The sequence below is a fragment of the Piliocolobus tephrosceles genome, chromosome 3 (assembly GCF_002776525.5).
Source record: "Piliocolobus tephrosceles isolate RC106 chromosome 3, ASM277652v3, whole genome shotgun sequence".
Taxonomy (NCBI): domain Eukaryota; kingdom Metazoa; phylum Chordata; class Mammalia; order Primates; family Cercopithecidae; genus Piliocolobus; species Piliocolobus tephrosceles.
The window spans coordinates 136,292,286-136,313,984 of record NC_045436.1 but is presented as its reverse complement, the minus strand read 5'-3'; the positions used below and the strand labels follow the sequence as shown (position 1 = coordinate 136,313,984).

General features: G+C 40.8%; 1 protein-coding gene across 4 annotated transcripts in view; it reads left to right on the top strand.

Annotated features, from left to right (window-relative positions):
* Positions 1 to 21,699, top strand: part of SPATA18 (spermatogenesis associated 18) — a 53,561-nt gene that overhangs the window by 11,223 nt on the left and 20,639 nt on the right. For 2 of the 4 annotated variants that reach the window (XR_002724679.2, XM_023183143.2), the window contains exons 5-7: positions 14,279 to 14,374; positions 16,052 to 16,291; positions 20,995 to 21,256. Coding sequence is in view for 3 of the 4 variants with exons in the window: in XM_023183143.2 (XP_023038911.1) it covers positions 14,279 to 14,374; positions 16,052 to 16,291; positions 20,995 to 21,256 (598 nt within the window). In the remaining variant the exon portion in view is untranslated. The remainder of the gene's footprint in view (positions 1 to 14,278; positions 14,375 to 16,051; positions 16,292 to 20,994; positions 21,257 to 21,699) is intronic. The other 2 variants (XM_023183145.2, XM_023183144.2) reach the window with 1 other exon arrangement.

Here is a 21,699-nt window from a genome sequence, read left to right as displayed (position 1 = left end):
TAATTATTAGGCATAACAATGTATTTTTAAAAAGTTAAGCAATTCCAGGCAACAACAGATATCAGATGCATGCTGTGGGCAGAGCCAGGGTAGCAAACTTAGGGAATCACCACAAAAAACATTGTAGACTTTGGGTTTGTACTTGAGGCAGGTAGACAAATATGTATGAAACTGTGTTTGACATACCTAACAAAAATCCATCAATGGGAATTTCTCCTACCACAGCATTGCTTCATTGCTGACATCAATGGGACAGAAAGGAAATCTTTTTTTTCTTTAATCAATAACTAGTTAAGGCTTGGGATGGAGTAATGTGTGGCGCTCTGCCTTGTTCTCTGATGACATTTACATTTTTCTAAGGAAAAATATCTCTATTGATTTAGTTTTGCCTGATTATAAAAATAATACAATTTTCTTTTTCAAAATGCATACAACAAATAAAAATTGATGAAAATCACCTGTTTTCTTGTCCCTATTAACATTTTGGTATATTTTACTCCAGACATTTTTTCTTTGTGCCTGCACCTCCACACACACCCATTCATATTTCCAACTGGAATCATAATCAATGAGTAGTTATATACCTGAAGCAGTCAACATTTATAATTGTAATATGCAAAAAGCATACAATCTATAATTTATTTCAACTAATATGAGCTCATTTTGAAAGATCCTTCAATAAGCCACTTCAAGATCACACAGTCATTTCTGGTTTATCGTAGTCCATTTTCTATAAACATTCAGCTCATTCCAAGTGCAAACATGCATTAAGAGCTGTTTTTACCCTCTCATGGGGTCTCCCTTCCCCTCATCCTTTCTAGGGAAGGGATGCTTGTATACTCTCCTGGTGACAGACAAGAAGAGTTTTTGGTCTTGTACTGCCCTCTGGGTTCTTGCTGGCTTTAATTTCATGTAGGCACTAGTGTCTCGTTCTGATGGGTCCTGAGTTGTGCATGTCTTGTCTGGGAAGGTCTCCTGGGACATTAGCTAGCAATTGCTGCAGATGATCCTACGTTTTCCTCTAGTTGTGAGGCAGGGCATCAAAACTTTACTGGTTCTTGATGGCTGTCAGCACTAGTAGGGGCCAGGGTTTCCCACTTTTCTATCTTGTTTCAGTGACACTGTTGTTACCTATAAGGGGCACCATGAATCAAGAAATTTAATGCATACTTTAAAAAAACTTTTCATTTGAAAATAATTTCAAACACAGCAAATCCACTAGAATAGCACTAAAAATTTCCATATGCCCTTTCATATGCCTTTTGCCCTATTTGCTTTATCACGTGTGTGTTCCTTCTCTCTCTCTATATATATATATATTCTCTACTAACCATTAGAAAGTTGCATACATGAAGATGCTTGCTGCTTTTCCCTGGATTTCTTAGTTTTTATTTTTGTTTTTAATTTTTTATTATACTTTTTCAACGTGCAGATTTGTTACATATGTATACATGTACCATGTTGGTGTGCTGCACCCACTAACTCGTCACTTACTTTAGGTATATCTCCTAATGCTATCCCTCCCCACTCTCGCTACCCCACGACAGGCCCCGGTGTGTGATGTTCCCCATTCAGTGTCCAAGTGTTCTCATTGTTCAATTCCCACTGCAGTGTTTGGTTTTCTGTTCTTGTGATAGTTTGCTGAGAATGATGGTTTCCAGCTGCATCCATGTCCCTACAAAGGACATGAACTCATCCTTTTTTATGGCTGCATAATATTCCATGGTGTATATGTGCCACATTTTCTTAATCCAGTCTGTCGTTGATGGACATTTGGGTTGGTTCCAAGTCTTTGCTCTTGTGAATAATGCCGCAATAAACATACGTGTGCATGTGTCTTTATAGCAGCATGATTTATAGTTCTTTGGATATATACCCAGTAATGGAATGGCTGAGTCAAATGGTATTTCTAGTTCTAGATCCTTGAGGAATCACCACACTGTCTTTCACAATGGATGAACTAGTTTACAGTCCCACCAACAGTGTAAAAGTGTTCCCATTTCTCCACATCCTCTCCAGCACTTGTTGTTTCCTGACTTTTTATTGATTGCCATTTTAACTGGTGTGAGATGGAATCTCATTGTGGTTTTGATTTGTATTTCTCTGATGGCTAGTGATGATGAGCATTTTTTCATGTGTCTGTTGGCTGCATAAATGTCTTCTTTTGAGAAGTGTCTGTTCATATCTTTTGCCCACTTTTTGATGTTTTTTTTTTTTTTTCTTGTAAGTTGGATTTCTAGGTGTTTTATTCTCTTGGAAGCAATTGTGAATGGAAGTTCATTCATGATTTGGCTCTCTGTTTGTCTGTTATTGGTGTATAAGAATGCTTATGATTTTTGTACATTGATTTTGTATCCTGAGACCTTGTTGAAGTTGCTTATCAGCTTAAGGAGATTTGGGTCTGAGATGATGTGGTTTTCTAAATACACAATCATGTCATCTGCAAACAGGGACAATTTGACTTCCTCTTTTCCTAATTGAATACCCTTTATTTCTTTCTCTTGCCTGATTGTCCTGGCCAGAACTTCCAAATTATGTTAAATAGGAGTGGTGAGGGAGGGCATCCCTGTCTTGTGCCAGTTTTCAAGGGCAATCCTTCCAGTTTTTGCCCATTCAGTATGATATTGGCTGTGGGTTTGTCATAAATAGTTCTTATTATTTTGAGATACATTCCATCAATACCAAATTTATTGAGAGTTTTTAGCATGAAGCTCTGTTGAATTTTGTCAAAGGCCTTTTCTGCATCTATTGAGATAATCATGTGGTTTTTGTCTTTGGTTCTGCTTATATGCTGGATTACATTTATTGATTTGCATATATTTACCCAGCCTTGCATCCCAGGGATGAAGCCCACTTGATCGTGGTGGATAAGCTTTTTGATGTGCTGCTGGATTCGGTTTGCCAGTACTTTATTGAGGATTTTTGCATCTATGCTCATCAGGGATATTGGCCTAAAATTCCCTTTTTTTGTTGTGTCTCTGCCAGGCTTTGGTATCAGGATGATGTTGGCCTCATAAAATGAGTTAGGGAGGATTTCCTCTTTTTCTATTGATTGGAATGGCTTCAGAAGGAATGGTACCAGCTCCTCCTTGTACCTCTGGTAGAATTCGGCTGTGAATCCGTCTGGTCCTGGACTTTTTTTGGTTGGTAGGCTATTAATTATTGCCTCACTTTCAGAGGCTGCTATTGGTCTCTTCAGGGATTCAACTACTTCCTGGTTTAGTCTTGGGAGAGTGTATGTGTCCAGGAATTTATGCATTTCTTCTAGATTTTCTAGTTTATTTGCATAGAGGTGTTTATAGTATTCTCTGATGGTAGTTTGTACTTCTGTGGGGTCTCCCAGTTAGGCTACTTGGGGGTAAGGGACCCACTTGAGCAGGCAGTCTGTCTGTTCTCAGATCTCAAACTCAGTGCTGGGAGAACCATTACTCTCTTCAAACCTCAGTTGGAAATGCAGAAATCACCCATCTTCTGTGTTGCTCACGCTGGGAGCTGGAGGCTGGAGCTGTTCCTATTCGGCCATCTTGGAACCCTTTATTTTATTTTTATGTTATTTCAATAGATTTTGGAGAACAAGTGGTATTTGGTTACATGGATAAATTCTTTGGTGGTAATTTCTGAGATTTTGGTGCACCTGTCACCTGAGCGGTATACAATAGAGCCATTATGTAGTCTTTTATCCCTCAGCCTCCTCCTTTCTTTCCCCTCAAGTCCCCAAAGTCCATTATATCATTCGTATGCGTTTGCATCCCCATAGCTTAACTCCCACTAGTAAGTGAGAAAATATGACATTTGGTTTTTCATTCCTGAGTTACTTCACTTAGAATAATGGCCTCCAGCTCCATCCAAGTTGCTGCAAAGGCCATTATTTCATTTCATTGTATGGCTGACTAGTACTCCACGGTATATATATATATATATATATATACCACATTTTCTTTATCCCCCCATTGGTTGATGGGCACTTACGTTGGTTCCATATCTCTGCAACTGTAAATTGTACTGCTATAAACATACATGTGCATGTGTCTTTTTCATAAGATGGCTTCTTTTTCTTTGGGTAGGTATGCAGTAGTGGGATGGCTGTATCAAATTGTAGTTCTACTTATAGTTCTTTAAGAAATCTATGCTATTGAAATCTCTATTGAAATACACTGCCAGGGGTGGGGGTGGGGGCGGAGCAAGATGGCCGAATAGGAACAGCTTCAGTCTCCATCTCCCAGCACGAGCTACACAGAAGACCGGTGATTTCTGCATTTTCAACTGAGGTACTGGGGTCACCTCACTCGGGAGTGCCGGACAATCGGTGCTGGTCAACTGCTGCAGCCCGACCAGCCAGAGCTGAAGCAGGACGAGGCATCGCCTCACCTGGGAAGCGCGAGGGGGAAGGGAGTCCCTTTTCCTAGCCAAGGGAACCGAGACACACAAAACCTGGAAAATTCGGTAACTCCCACCCCAATACTGCGCTGTAACACCGGCACACCGGAGATTATATCCCACACCTGGCCGGGAGGGTCCCACGCCCACGGAGCCTCCCTCCTTGCTAACACAGCAGTCTGCGGCAATCTAACCGAAAGGCAGCAGCGAGGCTGGGGGAGGGGCGCCCGCCATTGCTGAGGCTTAAGTAGGTAAATAAAGCCACTGGGAAGCTGGAACTGGGTGGAGCTCACAGCAGCTCAAGGAAACCTGCCTGTCTCTGTAGACTCCGCCTCTGGGGACAGGGCTCAGCTAAAGCAGCAGAGGCCTGTCCAGACGCGAATGACTCTGTCTGACAGCTTTGACAAGAGCAGTGGATCTCCCAACACGGAGGTTGAGATCTGAGAAGGGGCAGTCTGCCTGCTCAAGTGGGTCTCTGACCCCTGAGTAGCCTAACTGTGAGACATCCCCCACTAGGGGCAGTCTGACACCCCACACCTCACAGGGTGGAGTACACCCCTGAGAGGAAGCTTCCAAAGCAAGAATCAGACAGGTGCACTCGCTGTTCAGCAATATTCTATCTTCTGCAACCTCTGCTGCTGATACCCAGGCAAACAGGGTCTGGAGTGGACCTCAAGCAATCTCCAACAGACCTATAGCTGAGGGTCCTGACTGTCAGAAGGAAAACTATCAAACAGGAAGGACACCTATATCAAAACCCCATCAGTACGTCACCATCATCAAAGACCTGAGACAGATAAAACCACAATGATGGGGAAAAAGCAGGGCAGAAAAGCTGGAAATTCAAAAAATAAGAGCGCATCTCCTCCTGCAAAGGAGCACAGCCCATCGCCAGCAATGGATCAAAGCTGGTCAGAGAAGGATTTTGACGAGATGAGAGAAGAAGGCTTCAGTCCATCAAACCTCTCAGAGCTAAAGGAGGAATTACGTACCCAGCGCAAAGAAACTAAAAATCTTGAAAAAAGAGTGGAAGAATTGACAGCTAGACTAATTAATGCAGAGAAGGTCATAAACGAAATGACAGAGATGAAAACCATGACACGAGAAATACGTGACAAATGCACAAGCTTCAGTAACCGACTCGATCAACTGGAAGAAAGAGTATCAGCGATGGAGGATCAAATGAATGAAATGAAGCGAGAAGAGAAACCAAAAGAAAAAAGAAGAAAAAGAAATGAACAAAGCCTGCAAGAAGTATGGGATTATGTAAAAAGACCAAATCTACATCTGATTGGGGTGCCTGAAAGTGAGGGGGAAAATGGAACCAAATTGGAAAACACTCTTCAGAATATCATCCAGGAGAACTTCCTCAACCTAGCAGGGCAGGCCAACATTCAAATTCAGGAAATACAGAGAACGCCACAAAGATACTCCTCCAGAAGATCAACTCCAAGACACATAATTGCCAGATTCACCAAAGTTGAAATGAAGGAAAAAATCTTAAGGGCAGCCAGAGAGAAAGGTCGGATTACCCACAAAGGGAAGCCCATCAGACTGACAGCAGATCTCTTGGCAGAAACTCTACAAGCCAGAAGAGAGTGGGGGCCAATATTCAACGTTCTTAAAGAAAATAATTTTAAACCCAGAATTTCATATCCAGCCAAACTAAGTTTCATCAGTGAAGGAGAAATAAAATTTTTTACAGATAAGCAAATGCTTAGAGATTTTGTCACCACCAGGCCTGCCTTACAAGAGACCCTGAAGGAAGCCCTAAACATGGAAAGGAACAACCGGTACCAGCCATTGCAAAAACATGCCAAAATGTAAAGACCATCGAGCCTAGGAAGAAACTGCATCAACTAATGAGCAAAATAACCAGTTAATATCATAATGGCAGGATCAAGATCACACATAACAATATTAACCTTAAATGGAAATGGACTAAATGCTCCAATTAAAAGACACAGACAGGCAAACTGGATAAAGAGACAAGACCCATCACTCTGCTGTCTTCAGGAGACCCATCTCACATGCAGAGACATACATAGGCTCAAAATAAAGGGATGGAGGAAGATCTACCAAGCAAATGGAGAACAAAAAAAAGCAGGGGTTGCAATCCTAGTCTCTGATAAAACAGACTTTAAACCATCAAAGATCAAAAGAGACAAAGAAGGCCATTACATAATGGTAAAGGGATCAATCCAACAGGAAGAGCTAACTATCCTAAATATATATGCACCTAATACAGGAGCACCCAGATTCATAAAGCAAGTCCTTAGAGACTTACAAAGAGACTTAGACTCCCATACAATAATAATGGGAGACTTCAACACTCCACTGTCAACATTAGACAGATCAACGAGACAGAAAGTTAACAAGGATATCCAGGAATTGAACTCATCTCTGCACCAAGCGGACCTAATAGACATCTATAGAACTCTCCACCCCAAGTCAACAGAATATACATTCTTCTCAGCACCACATCACACTTATTCCAAAATTGACCACATAATTGGAAGTAAAGCACTCCTCAGCAAATGTACAAGAACAGAAATTATAACAAACTGTCTCTCTGACCACAGTGCAATCAAACTAGAACTCAGGACTAAGAAACTCAATCAAAACCGCTCAACTACATGGAAACTGAACAACCTGCTCCTGAATGACTACTGGGTACATAACGAAATGAAGGCAGAAATAAAGATGTTCTTTGAAACCAATGAGAACAAAGATACAACATACCAGAATCTCTGGGACACATTTAAAGCAGTGTGTAGAGGGAAATTTATAGCACTAAGTGCCCACAAGAGAAAGCAGGAAAGATCTAAAATTGACACTCTAACATCACAATTAAAAGAACTAGAGAGGCAAGAGCAAACACATTGCTAAAGCTAGCAGAAGGCAAGAAATAACTAAGATCAGAGCAGAACTGAAGGAGATAGAGACACAAAAAACCCTCCAAAAAATCAACGAATCCAGGAGTTGGTTTTTTGAAAAGATCAACAAAATTGACAGACCGCTAGCAAGGCTAATAAAGAAGCAAAGAGAGAGGAATCAAATAGACGCAATAAAAAATGATAAAGAAATACAAACTACCATCAGAGAATACTATAAACACCTCTACGCAAATCAACTAGAAAATCTAGAAGAAATGGATAATTTCCTGGACACGTACACTCTTCTAAGACTAAACCAGGAAGAAGTTGAATCCCTGAATAGACCAATAGCAGCCTCTGAAATTGAGGCAACAATTAATAGCCTACCCACCAAAAAAAGCCCAGGACCAGATGGATTCACAGCTGAATTCTACCAGAGGTACAAAGAGGAGCTGGTACCATTCCTTCTGAAACTATTCCAATCAATAGAAAAAGAGGCAATCCTCCCTAACTCTTTTTATGAGGCCAACATCATCCTGATACCAAAGCCTGGCAGAGACACAACAAAAAAAGAGAATTTTAGACCAATCTCCCTGATGAACATCGATGCAAAAATCCTCAATAAAATACTGGCAAACCGGATTCAGCAGCACATCAAAAAGCTTATCCACCATGATCAAGTGGGCTTCATCCCTGGGATGCAAGGCTGGTTCAACATTCGCAAATCAATCAACGTAATCCAGCATATCAACAGAACCAAAGACAAGAACCACTGAGATAATAACCATTGATTATCTCAATAGATGCAGAAAAGGCTTTTGACAAAATTCAACAGCCCTTCATGCTAAAAACGCTCAACAAATTCGGTATTGATGGAACGTACCTCAAAATAATAAGAGCTATTTATGACAAACCCACAGCTAATATCATACTGAATGGGCAAAAACTGGAAAAATTCCCTTTGAAAACTGGCACAAGACAGGGATGCCCTCTCTTACCACTCCTATTCAACATAGTGTTGGAAGTTCTGGCTAGGGCAATCAGGCAAGAGAAAGAAATCAAGGGTATTCAGTTAGGAAAAGAAGAAGTCAAATTGTCCCTGTTTGCAGATGACATGATTGTGTATTTAGAAAACCCCATCGTCGCAGCCCAAAATCTTCTTAAGCTGATAAGCAACTTCAGCAAAGTCTCAGGATACAAAATTAATGTGCAAAAATCACAAGCATTCTTATACACCAGTAACAGACAAGCAGAGAGCCAAATCAGGAATGAACTTCCATTCACAATTGCTTCAAAGAGAATAAAATACCTAGGAATCCAACTTACAAGGGATGTAAAGGACCTCTTCAAGGAGAACTACAAACCACTGCTCAGTGAAATCAAAGAGGACACAAACAAATGGAAGAACATACCATGCTCATGGATAGGCAGAATCAATATTGTGAAAATGGCCATACTGCCCAAGGTAATTTATAGATTCAATGCCATCCCCATCAAGCTACCAATGAGTTTCTTCACCGAATTGGAAAAAACTGCTTTAAAGTTCATATGGAACCAAAAAAGAGCCCGTATTGCCAAGACAATCCTAAGTCAAAAGGACAAAGCCGGAGGCGTCACGCTACCTGACTTCAAACTATACTACAAGGCTACAGTAACCAAAACAGCATGGTACTGGTACCAAAACAGAGATATAGACCAATGGAACAGAACGGAGCCTTCAGAAATAATGCCACACATCTACAACCATCTGATCTTTGACAAACCTGACAAAAACAAGAAATGGGGAAAGGATTCCCTATTTAATAAATGGTGCTGGGAAAATTGGCTAGCCATAAGTAGAAAGCTGAAACTGGATCCTTTCCTTACTCCTTATACGAAGATTAATTCAAGATGGATTAGAGACTTAAATGTTAGACCTAATACCATAAAAACCCTAGAAGAAAATCTAGGTAGTACCATTCAGGACATAGGCATGGGCAAGGACTTCATGTCTAAAACACCAAAAGCAACGGCAGCAAAAGCCAAAATTGACAAATGGGATCTAATTAAACTGAAGAGCTTCTGCACAGCAAAAGAAACTACCATCAGAGTGAACAGGCAACCTACAGAATGGGAGAAAATTTTTGCAATCTACTCATCTGATAAAGGGCTAATTTCCAGAATCTACAAAGAACTCAAACAAATATACAAGAAAAAAACAAACAACCCCATCCAAAAGTGGGGAAAGGATATGAACAGACATTTCTCAAAAGAAGACATTCATACAGCCAACAGACACATGAAAAAATGCTCATCCTCACTCGCCATCAGAGAAATGCAAATCAAAACCACCATGAGATACCATCTCACACCAGTTAGAATGGCAATCATTAAAAAATCAGGAAACAACAGGTGTTGGAGAGGATGTGGAGAAATAGGAACACTTTTACACTGTTGGTGGGATTGTAAACTAGTTCAACCATTATGGAAAACAGTATGGCGATTCCTCAAGGATCTAGAACTAGATGTACCATATGACCCAGCCATCCCACTACTGGGTATATACCCAAAGGATTATAAATTATGCTACTACAAAGACACATGCACACGTATGTTTATTGCAGCACTATTCACAATAGCAAAGACTTGGAATCAACCCAAATGTCCATCAGTGACAGACTGGATTAAGAAAATGTGGCACATATACACCATGGAATACTATGCAGCCATAAAAATGGATGAGTTTGCGTCCTTTGTAGGGACATGGATGCAGCTGGAAACCATCATTCTTAGCAAACTATCACAAGAAGAGAAAACCAAACACCGCATGTTCTCACTTATAGGTGGGAACTGAACAATGAGCTCACTTGGACTCGGGAAGGGGAACATCACACACTGGGGCCTATCATGGGGAGGGGGGAGGGGGGAGGGATTGCATTGGGGAGTTATACCTGATATAAATGATGAATTGATGGGTGCTGACGAGTTGATGGGTGCAGCACACCAACATGGCACAAGTATACATATGTAACAAACCTGCACGTTATGCACATGTACCCTAGAACTTAAAGTATAATAAAAAAAAAAAAAAGAAATACACTGCTTTCAATAGTGGTTGTACTAGTTTACATTCCCACCAGCAGCATAAAAGTTTTCCCTTTTCTCCACATTTACTCCAACAGCTATTGTGTTTTGATTTTGTAATTACGACAATTCTTGCAGAAGTAAGATGGTATTGCATTATGATTTTAACTTGCGTTTCCCTGATAATTAGTGATATATATAATTATATCACTATATATAGTGATATATATAATATATATGTAATTTATATGTGTATATATATAAAATTGTATCACGTCATCCTCTTTTTTTTTTCTGTTTTTTTTTTGAGACAGAGTCTTGCTCTGTCACCCAGGCTGGGGTGCAGTGGTGCGATTTCGGCTCACTGCAAGCTCTGCCTTCCAGTTTCATGCCATTCTCCTGCCTCAGCCTCCTGAATAGCTGGGACTACAGGTGCCTGCCACCGTGCCTGGCTAGTCTTTTGTATTTTTAGTAGAGATGGCATTTCACCATGTTAGCCAGGATGGTCTCGAACTCCTGCCCGCCTCGGCCTCCCAAAGTGCTGGGATTACAGGCGTCAGCCACGGCGCCCAGCCATATCAAATCATCCTTCTGATTAAAAGCTGTTAGTCTTCTCCTTTTTTAAATATTATATTTTATTTTAAGTTCTGGGATACACGTGCAGGATGTGCAGGTTTCTTATATAGGTAAACATGTACCATGGTGGTTTGCTGCACAGATTAACTCATCACCTAGGTATTAAGCCTCACATGCATTAGCTATTTATCCTGATGCTCTCCCTTCTCCCAACCCCCAACAGGCCCCAGTATGTATGGTTCCCCTCCCTGTGTCCTTGTGTTCCCATTGTTCAACTCCCATTTATGAGTGAGAACATGTAGTGTTTGGTTTTCTGTTCCTGCATTAGTTTACCGAAGATAATGGCTTCTAGTTTCATCCATTTCCATGCAAAGGGCATAATCTTATTCCTTTTTTGGCTGCATAGTATTCCATGGTGCATATGTACCACATTTTCTTTATTAGGTCTATCATTGATGGGCATTTGGGCTGATTCCATGTCTTTGCTATTGTGAAGAGTGCTGCAGTAAACATACATGAGCATGTATCTATAATATAATTATTTATATTCCTTTGGGTATATACCCAGTAATGGGATTGCTGGGTCAAATGGTATTTTGGTTGTAGATCCTTGAGGAATCACCACACTGTCTTCCACAATGGTTGAACTAATTTACATTTCCACTAACAGTGTGAAAAATTTCCTATTTCTCTGCAGCCTCACCAGCATCTGTTGTTTCTTGACTTTTTAATAATTGCTATTCTGACTGGCATGAGATGGTATCTCATTGTGGTTTGATTTGCATTTCTCTAATAGTGATGTTGAGCTTGTTTTTATATGTTTGTTGGTTGCATAAACGTCTTCTCTTGAGAAGCGTCTGTTCATGTTCTTTGCCCACTTTTTAATGGGGTTGTTTGTTTTTCTCTTATAAGTTTGTTTAAGTGCTCTCTTCCCTTTATACTTAGAAAAAATTCTAAATTTCTCACCAGGGCTCTCATAGCAGTCTGCTTGATCTGGCTGTGTTTCTGCCCGAGTGTCATCTTCTGTCACTTTCTCCTGACCCAGTCTACTATCTACTTTCTCACCTTGAGGCCTTTACTTGTGCTCTTCCATTGCCTGAAAGAACTTTCCAGTCTTCCACTGGCTCTTTGCATGCCTGGTCTTTATTATCCTACAAGTCTCAGCTTAATTGTGCCTTTCTCAGAGTCCTTCTGTGACCACCATACATTGAAAGGTCTTTCTTCCCTCTAATTCTCTTTCACAGTGATCTGTTTTTCTCATAATAGCACTTATGAGAAAAGTTAGAGAGTGAAGTCACAACTGGGAACTTAAAAAAATAAACTTGCTTGTATATATATATGATCTATCTCCCCAACTAGCCTGGAAGATCCAAAGGGTTCCTGTCTTGCATTGCTTTCTTGACACTGTTGTATCTCCAGTACTGAGCATCATGCCTAGCTCACAGTAAGTGCTCAATAATCTGCTCAATGAATGAACAGATTCATTCACAACAAAACATTTAAATAGAATGTCAGCCTGATTAAAACAATTCTTAGCATATGAATGTACTTTTCTTTCTTCTCTCTGTATGATATCCAAACACATTAAATTAGCATGTATGTTTGCTTGTATGTGCATCCACTTGTGTGTGTTAGGAGAAAAATACCCAAGTTTTTAATTCCTACTTGTATTTTCCTCCTTTTTTTGATCCATTTTCTACAGTTTCTTTTCTCTTGATAAAAATGTTCATTTTCACATATTTACTTTTAAAAACTTGTTACCTCTTTATATTGGAATTAAATCATACTAGTTTCCTTTCAATCTCCAATAGCCATATTATGAAGTTAATGCTATTTTTTGCTTTCTTTTCATCTTTAGACATTTCATTCATTCATTCCTTTCTCCTTAAAAAAATATACCTTGTGACAGGCACTGTTTAGGTGCTGGGGGTAGATATGAATAAAATAAAATTATTGCTCTCAAATAGTTTATAGTGTGAATGCAATGAGGTAAATGTGAGTGGAGTGCCGAGAAGGGGAAACAAACCTTGCTTGGGAGAGTTGGGGATAGTATGTGGAAGGCCCTTGCCAAATGAGCATTTATTAGAGAAGGAAGCAGGTAGGGGATGGAATTTTGTATGTCTGGTTAAGATCTGTGGGATTCACAGGGATGCTATTAGCACATTATTTCTCAGGTTGCTCCACTCTCAAAGTGAAAATCCCAGTGTTTTGCCCTCCACTGTTCTTCTATCTAGAGGAAAGGATAAAGGCTGGTGTGAGTTTGGAAGGCAACTGCACTATCTTAGCCTCAGGACAAGTGCTATGATCTCTCTGGCAGAGTCAGAGAAGTCAAGAAGACTTTGTCAACTCAAGTCTCACTGTTCTGGGATAACTTCATTGAGGACCATTGGTCTTTATTCAACATCATCTATCTCACTTCCATTTTTTTTTTTTTTTTTTTTTTTTTTTTTTGGAGACATGTTCTTACTTAGTCACACAAGCTGGAGTGCAGTACCACAATCAAAGCTCACTGCAGCTTCAAACTCCTAGTCTGAAGAGATTCTCCCACCTCAGCGTCCTGAGTATCTGGGACTACAGGCACACAACACCACACCTGGCTAATTTTATTTATTTTTTTATGGAGACAGGGTCTCACTGTGTTGCACAGGCTGGTCTTGAACTCCTGAGTTCAGGAGATTCTCCTGCCTTGGCTTCCCAAAGTGTTGGAATTACAGACATGAGCTACTGCACCCAGACCCACTTATTTTTTAAACTAGATAGACCTAAATAATACGATTTATTATGATTTGTCTACCATGAAGAGGATTTGAAACTGATAATGACAGAGATACAGTGAAAACTCAGAGAATTTGTGTTCAATAAGTAGTAGACGTCAGAGGCAAGAAGACATGAAGTACCTGATTGTCAAGGGTGATTGTGAGGACTTTATAGGTGGGCACATAATTTTTTTAAATATTGAGGAAGTCTGCAGCTCCACAGTGCAAAGCAATAAAAATTGATGTTGGTATATTGTAGAAAAATGGAGATTTTGTAGAGAAAGCCAACCTAGGGCTTTGATGTAATTAGAGCAGATGAATTAGGGGTGAGAAGGAGAAATTGAACAAGTTTCTTTGTCCTTTATATTCTAATACTAATAGTCTTTTGGGGGTAGTATCTCTGTAATTTCCCAGTGTTTGACATTGAGCAAAGGATGTTAGCATGTTTTAGCATACAAGTCCACCACAATTTTTGCAATATTACCTGATTGAATGCAGATGTCTTTTAACTTGATCTTGTTTATGTTGAACTATGTCATATACCAGAAGTTCCTAAGTGAGCCTCTGCCTTGATTTAGAAAGTCTGCCAATTTTGAAAAATCTATCTTTAGTTACTGATTTCTCTTACAGTCTGGCTGAAACTGAAAAGAATCTTGAAGAAACCAAGAACAGATCGGCCATATCTCTGTTGGCTGCAGAGGAGGAAATAAATCAGCTAAAAAAGCAGTAAGAAAAAAATGACAGGATTATTGCAGCCTAAATCATTGAATTTAGCTTTTTTGGTGCTCCATTACAACATGAAAGAATCTGTTCACCACCAGAGAGAAAATGCAGAAATATTTTTATTAATTGTACATATATATTTACTACAAAAATGTTACTTATCTACTATAGAAAACTTCCAAAGTACAACATAGTATATAGTATAAAGGAATATAGAAACCCTTTCATAACTCCAGAGCCAGTGACTGTTAACATTTTGCATTCCTTCTGATTAATATATTAATAATAGAGTTAAGACTACAGAATAAATTATATAGGTATACAATTTTCGATCCTAACTTTTCACCTGACATTGCTTTCCTCTGTCACTAAGAAAAAATACTGCAGAAGTTAGTTTTAAATAGGTTCATTATGTTCCATCATTTGGGGTTTTACCTCATATTGAATATTTACTTGTATACTAATTTTCAACATTGGAAGTAATATTGGGATAATTTTTGTGGAAAAATCTCAGTTGAGCCGTCTGATTAATCCTTATAGATAAAATTCTAGAAGGGGAAAATAAACATTGATCTTTTAAGGTTATATCTTCCTGGATCTTAATTTTGATCCCCCCCTCCCAAAAGAGTAAGTGGGAGGTGTATTTTACACACACACACACACACCCCTTTTGATTATCTTCACACATGTTCCAATGGTTCTGATTTCTTCAGGAACACCCATAAATCTTAGCTAGGAACACTGTTCTAATTTCTACTTCTGTCTTCCCCTTCCTCACCATTTTAATCTCTAATTTCCTATTTGTTAAACCCTCTCAAATCCATCAATCATATTACTCATCAATTACCTATAGCACCAATTCTGTTCTTTACTGTTTGTATTACAGCTTTTCATTCCATTACATCTTTAGCTTCTTTGCATCCTTCTTAATCCTACTTTCTTATCTTCTCAATCTTACCTTTTCATCATACACCCTTGTCATTTTCATCACAGCATGTTCTCTTCTTCCAGCTTTTGCTCTTGTTTTATGGTGGCCACGCCTCTTTGTAACTTGATGAAGATGCCAATTTTATTTCTAAAGATTTTTTTTTGTTTGCTACATTATTTTCACAGGTTCACACTTCTAGCTAGTTTTGTGGATGTTATTCAGTTCCCATTATAGTTTTCTCTCATATTCCAGCTGTTCAGAGAATCAAAGATTCTAATTAATATTAAATATTCCAATTAATGTGTTAAAAATATAGTTGAGACTATTCAGAGAATCAAAGAACTAGTGAGGGTAGGAGATTATATTTTAGACCAGCTTCCTGCATAGCTTTTGGAGGTTAAATGTTTTCAGAGTGCAGTTAAGATCTGTCCCATACTGTCCAACATGGGACCGAATGACTATAAGTCCAGTGTTTTTGCTAGAGGATCTGCATGAGTGTCCTTTCTTTAGGAATTTTTCCCCATGCAAGCTGCAGACATGGAGAGGCATCCTGACCCTGGGAGTTCTGCTCCTTGCTAATTTGTTCATTCACATGTATTTCCACCAGAGTTTCCCAATGCAATAATGGAAGGCTGAGTAGAATAGCCTCTGTTGGTAAGCATGCCAATTGCTGCTTATTACCTTTCCTTCCTTCCTTCACTCCCTCCCCCCTCCTCTCTTCCCTTCCTCTGCCCTCTCTCTTTGCTATTCAGGCTTAAATCTCTTCAAGCTCAGGAGGATGCCCGCCACAGAAACACAGATCAGAGGAGCTCAGAGAATAGGCGGTCAGAGCCTCGGAGCTCTGAAGAGCGGAAGTGTGAGCAGTGGAGTTCACTCAAGCGGAATGCAGACCAGCGGGACACAGAAGTCACATCCGATTATAAGAAACAGCTCCGAAACCTGAAGGAGGAAATAGCTGTTCTGTCTGCTGAGAAAAGTGCACTCCAAGGAAGGTCAGACAAACTCTCAAATATCTAATTTAGGCTATTTTTGCTGAGTTAAGGGGTCGGGGAGGGGAAAATAAGTAAAATGATAAAATGATACCCTGAACCAAAACCTCAGCAATCTGGCAAGCTTTCAATTGTAAAGGGATTGTTTTCTTAACTGCCCCCCTTCCAGAGAGAGAAAATACCTCCTGAGTTGCCAGCACTTGGACACTAATTAACTTTGGGCTGAGAGATATGGAGAAGAAAAGTTCTTTTTTTTTTTTTGAGACAGAGTCCTGCTCTGTCGACCAGGGTGGAGTGCAGTGGCATGATCTCGGCTCACTGCAACCTCTGCCTCCTGGGTTCAAGTGATTCTCCTGCCTCAACCTCCCGAGTAGCTGGGATTACAGGCACACACCACCATGCTCGGTTAATTTTATTTTTACTTTCAGTAGAGATGGGGGTTCACCATGTTGGCCAGGCTGGTCTTGAACTCTTGGCCTCAGGTGATCGGCCTGCCTCCACCTCCCAAAGTGCTGTGATTACAGGCGTGAGCCACCGTGCCCGGTTGTAAGGAAAGTTCTTTGACTTGAAACCAGAATTGTGCGGGCCTATGGTGCAAGAGGTGGTACCCTCATGGAAAAACTGTTCTGTAATATGAGGGTCATTTTCTCTGAGGCCTGGGAGTCCTCTCCCCAGGGATGCTGTCCATTTTACTACAGGGTATTTCCCTTTTGTATCTGACTTGGATGGGATGTGTAGGTGAAGTGTTCTTGTGAAATTCCTTTCTACTTATAGACAGATGTTAAGACAGGCCATCACGATAGTGTTAAGTAAGGACAAAGGAGATGTTTCTCTGGAGTCTCTACATTTTCCTTATTCTTTTTAACAACCCCCCTCAAGCCCCTAATGTGTTCTGCTCCAGGCTGTGAAAGTCCCTATTCCCATTCTCTAAATGTCACCACAGTCTTTAATTTTGAGGAATCATTCTGTCAGTGTTTTGTTTGTGCCAACTTGTATTGACTCCCAAGAACGAATTATGTGCCTGTTTGACATGGTGGTAGTATTTACACCATGGGAATTGGCAAACACCATAAGTGAGTCTAACCCTACCCAACCCAACCTCCCTGGCTGTTGTACTCAGTTTTGCATTACCTTTTGCCAGATAGTTTCTTCGGTAAAACTCCCTTTTTGGAGACCCGTTTACTTCAGTATAGCTAGTCTGATAATTTACTTCATACTTGAGGGCAATATAACTTTTTATTGATACAGTAGTTTATAATATACCCAGTACTTCCACATGTATTTGCTCATCTGACCTTCTAATCCCCATCTCTACCCTAAAATAGGGCAAAAGTTATGTATCTGAAAACTGGGAATTCCAGCTACTTAGGAGGTTGTCATGGGGAAGATTGCTTGAGCCCAGGAGTTCTAGACAAGCCTGGGCAACATGGCAAGAATTCATCTCTAAAAAGAGTTAAAAAATAAATAAATTAGCTGGGTATGCCTGTGGTCCTAGATCCTCTGGAGGCTGAGGCAGGAGGAACTCTTTAGCCCAGGAGTTTGAAGCTGCAGTGAGCTGTGATTGAGCTAAGGGATTTTTGGAAACCAATCAGTAAAGGTTTTGGCCCAGTTTTGGTTACTTTGGAAGAGTGTGTTTAACCATTTGGCTTGTTCGAAAATTTCTTGAACATGAGCTTCCACTTTTCTAGACACATTAATGTAGATCAACAGGTTTTACTGATGACAGCACCTTGTTCAGCTAGGAGATAATCTAGAGCTCGTCTTTTTCAAAAACCATTCCTGCTAGTGAGCCTAAAGACCTTTCTAGCAGCGATAGACTTGCACCAGTACTTGCTAAGGCCAGTATTTGCCAGTATTTCAAGGGAGGTGGTAAGTTCCCCGATGTGATTTCATGGTAAGTAAAACTTCCCCAAGGGGCAAGAGTTGTGATAGTTTCCACAACTCTGGCCACAGTAAATCCTAGGGCCCTTTTTCTTCTAGAATGGGATTCTAGATTGGAAGTTATGTTCAAGACAATGATTTGGGTGGGAGCTATTGTACCCAGAGTAGAAACACCATAATGAAAAGAATCATGAAGATGGAACAAAGCCAAAGATTAAAAAGAGTTTAAATAATTTTTGGCAGTGCCGCAAAGCCATAAGAGCCCAGGAGGGGCAGCCAGGTAATATGGCGTGATTGGTTTCATTAAAATGTTGGAAACAAAGGAAAGGGTCCTCTTAACAGTTTTTGAGAGGCCCCACAGGAGAGGAAAAGTCATGTTAATGTCCCAACTGGTTGGATGGGTGGGGGGTGCTGCGGTGGTGTTCAAAACCAGGGAAGTGTATGTGCAATGGATAGGATATAAGTGACATGATAGTTATTTCCCACGTTGGTTTTATCATTCTAGTAACATACATGAGTGGTATTAGCAGTGCAAGGGATGGTGTATACTGGAGGCCTTACTATATTGGTTTGTTTGAAAGGCTTAAAAATGGGCAGTGATGAGATAGATCCAGAGTTTTGTTGTAAGAGCCTAAGGCCTCAAATGGGTTAATGTTACCCACAGGAGTATCCCAGGGTGTACATCCCAAAGTAACATTACAATTAAAGAAGTTCCAATGATATTGTAAGTGTGGATGGTGGCGGAAGTAATAAGATTACACAAAGGTGGAGATGTTTCCCATTTTACCAGCATGGAGAGAAATGGTTAGGGTAGGAAGGTGTGATAAATATACATTGAATGAATAAATGAATAAATTAATGAATTAATAAAGCATATGTTAAGAACTAAAAAAAAAAAAAAAAAAAAAAAAAAAAAAAAAAAGTCTTGCTCAGCCACAATTAGATTTACCCAAAGCTCTTCCATAGAAATGGAAAAGACAGGGGTCTGGAAGGACTCAAGGCCCCACCAGTCATCGAGAGGATGACTTTCAGAGGCTTGATTATAATCCAGGAATAGAGTTAGAGGTGCATGTCCTTCCTCTTGTCCTTGTTCTGCAGAATCCCCTTGTCAGGTATGTTGGTGAGGTTGTGGCTATTATGGCTTAGGAGAAAGAAGTGCCCCTCTGTCATGAGGAAGGGAGGGACACTCACTTTTCTAATGATGCTCTTGTTTGCAATGAGAATAGGGTCCTCACTGTAACCTGGAGGTGGCTTGTAACCTGGAGGTTTTGGACATTTTCTACTCTAGTGTCCTGGATTTCTGCAGCGATGACAGGCCCCTGTTCTGTTAGTGTTATGGGGATGAGCCTTGGGATTATTGGCTAATGAAAAAGAATGTGCCAATGCTGTCACTATGTAATGAGTGTGGTGCTGGCATTTTTCCTCCTCCAATGGAACTGTTTTTATTTTAGATATTTCCTCCTGATTATTGAAAAATCGTAAAGGCTACGTTTAATAAAGTAAGAAAGGGAGTTTGTGGGCCTTGTTCTAAGTTTTGGAGTTTTTGTCTGGTGTCTGGGGAAGTTTGACTTAAAAAATATATGGCCAGAATGGATAGGCCCTTAGGGATTGGGGGGTCAAAACTTGTGTATTTATGCACGTCCTCCACCAGTGTAGCCTGGAAAAGGATGGAACTCTCAGATGGCTCCTGAGTGACTTCTTGTAATTTAGAAAAATTAGCAGGTTTTACTACTGCCTTTTTCATTTCTTCCAACAAAAAAGAGATCATATAATCTTGTCTGCCCCTGCCTCTGTTTGGGCCGGCATCAGTGGCCTGGTATTGCCAGTTGGGTTCTGTGTTGGGGACAGCTTCTGCCCCAGCTTTAGCATTGTTAGGATTATGAACATGAGCTTCATCTGCCCAAGCTTGAACATATGCATGACCTTTCTTCATGGGAACAGCAAGTAGTTAATACCACAAATATGTCTTGCTAGGTTCAATCAAAGGCAATAGTCAAAACCCGAAATTCTTGAATGAAGTTAGAGGGATCCTGGCTAAATGAATCCAAACTTGGATTAAATTTGTGAAAGATCAGACATTGGAAAAGGGACATGAACTTGGATTGCTCCTAAATCTCCATTAGCCACCTCACAGACAGGCAAAACATTTTGGGATTTTCCGAGGACTCTGTACCAGTGTTATATGTAACTCCTGTGCGAGCATCTGAGAGGGATAAAGTATCTGGACATGGGGGGATTGATTAGGGGACGGAGCAGACGGGGAGAGTAGAGGGGAAGCATGAGCAGGCTGAGGACAACGTGATAGGCAAAAGGGTCATCTCAGACACCAGACTTGAGGAGGGAGGAAGTTCCTTGGAAGGATATATGAAAATTTTTATGTAGTTTTGAGTTTTTGTATAAAGCCAAAAAGAGCTGAACATATGGGACCTCTGAATCCCTTTTGAGGTTCTGGTAAAATGAGTCTAGATGTAAAATAATATTGTGATGCAAAGTTCCATTAATAGGCCAATTTGATTTATTAGGGACTACAAAAGAAAATTATATGCTTCTTTTTGAGAGTTTATAAGTCAAAATGGGACTGATTTTTAAGAACGCATGCATTCTGGAGATGTATAGAAATTCTAGTTACTTATAAATTTTTGGGAAAGAAGTCTGGTACCAGATGCTGGAGTCAGATGATAGGGAAGTCTAATCACTTCTGAATTACTCAGATAAGGAGTTTTGTCTCCCGATAGTCGGATTGATTGGCCGGCCACCAGGTGACCTTTGCTTTACTCAAGAAGCAAATCGAAGGGTTTCCCTGGCTGATTCTCGCTCACCAACAGGTCCTCCAGGAGCCAGTCTCCCAGCCCTGCCCCTCGGAGCCGTAGCTGCAGCCGCAGCCGATCTGCCAGCCCCTCCACGGCTGTCAAGGTCAGGAGCCCGTCCCCAAACCGCTCCAAGCTGTCCAATGTGGCGCGCAAGGCTGCTCTCTTGTCCCGCTTCAGCGATTCTTATTCCCAGGCCCGCCTGGACGCGCAGTGCCTGCTGCGGCGCTGCATAGACAAGGCTGAGATCGTTCAGCGGATCATCTACATCGCCACAGTGGTATGTGACCCCTGCGGGACCCCCGGCTCCTTGGGGCAGCACGGAGACAAGTTTGGTAACGTGAATGGAACAACTTACAAAGACTAGTGGATCCTGAGGTCACAGAAGTGGGGGAGATTCCAGTCTCCCCATCTGTCTCCTTCCTTCTTTTTCATCCTCCTTCCCTTTCTTCCTCCTTTCCTATTTCCTTCCTTCCTTCCTCCCTTCCTTCCCTCCCTCTTTCCTTCCTTCCTTCTTCCCTCCCTCCCTCCTTTCTTTCCTTCCTCTTTCTCTCTTCCCATCTCTCTCCCTCTCTCCTTCCTTCCTTCCCCTCTTTCCCTCCCTCTCTCCATCTCTTCCTCCTTCTTTCTTTTATTTCTCCCTTCCTCCATTGTTTCCTTCCCCTCTCTCCTTCTCTCCTTCCTTCCTTCCTTCCTTCCTTCCTTCCTTCCTTCCTTCCTTCC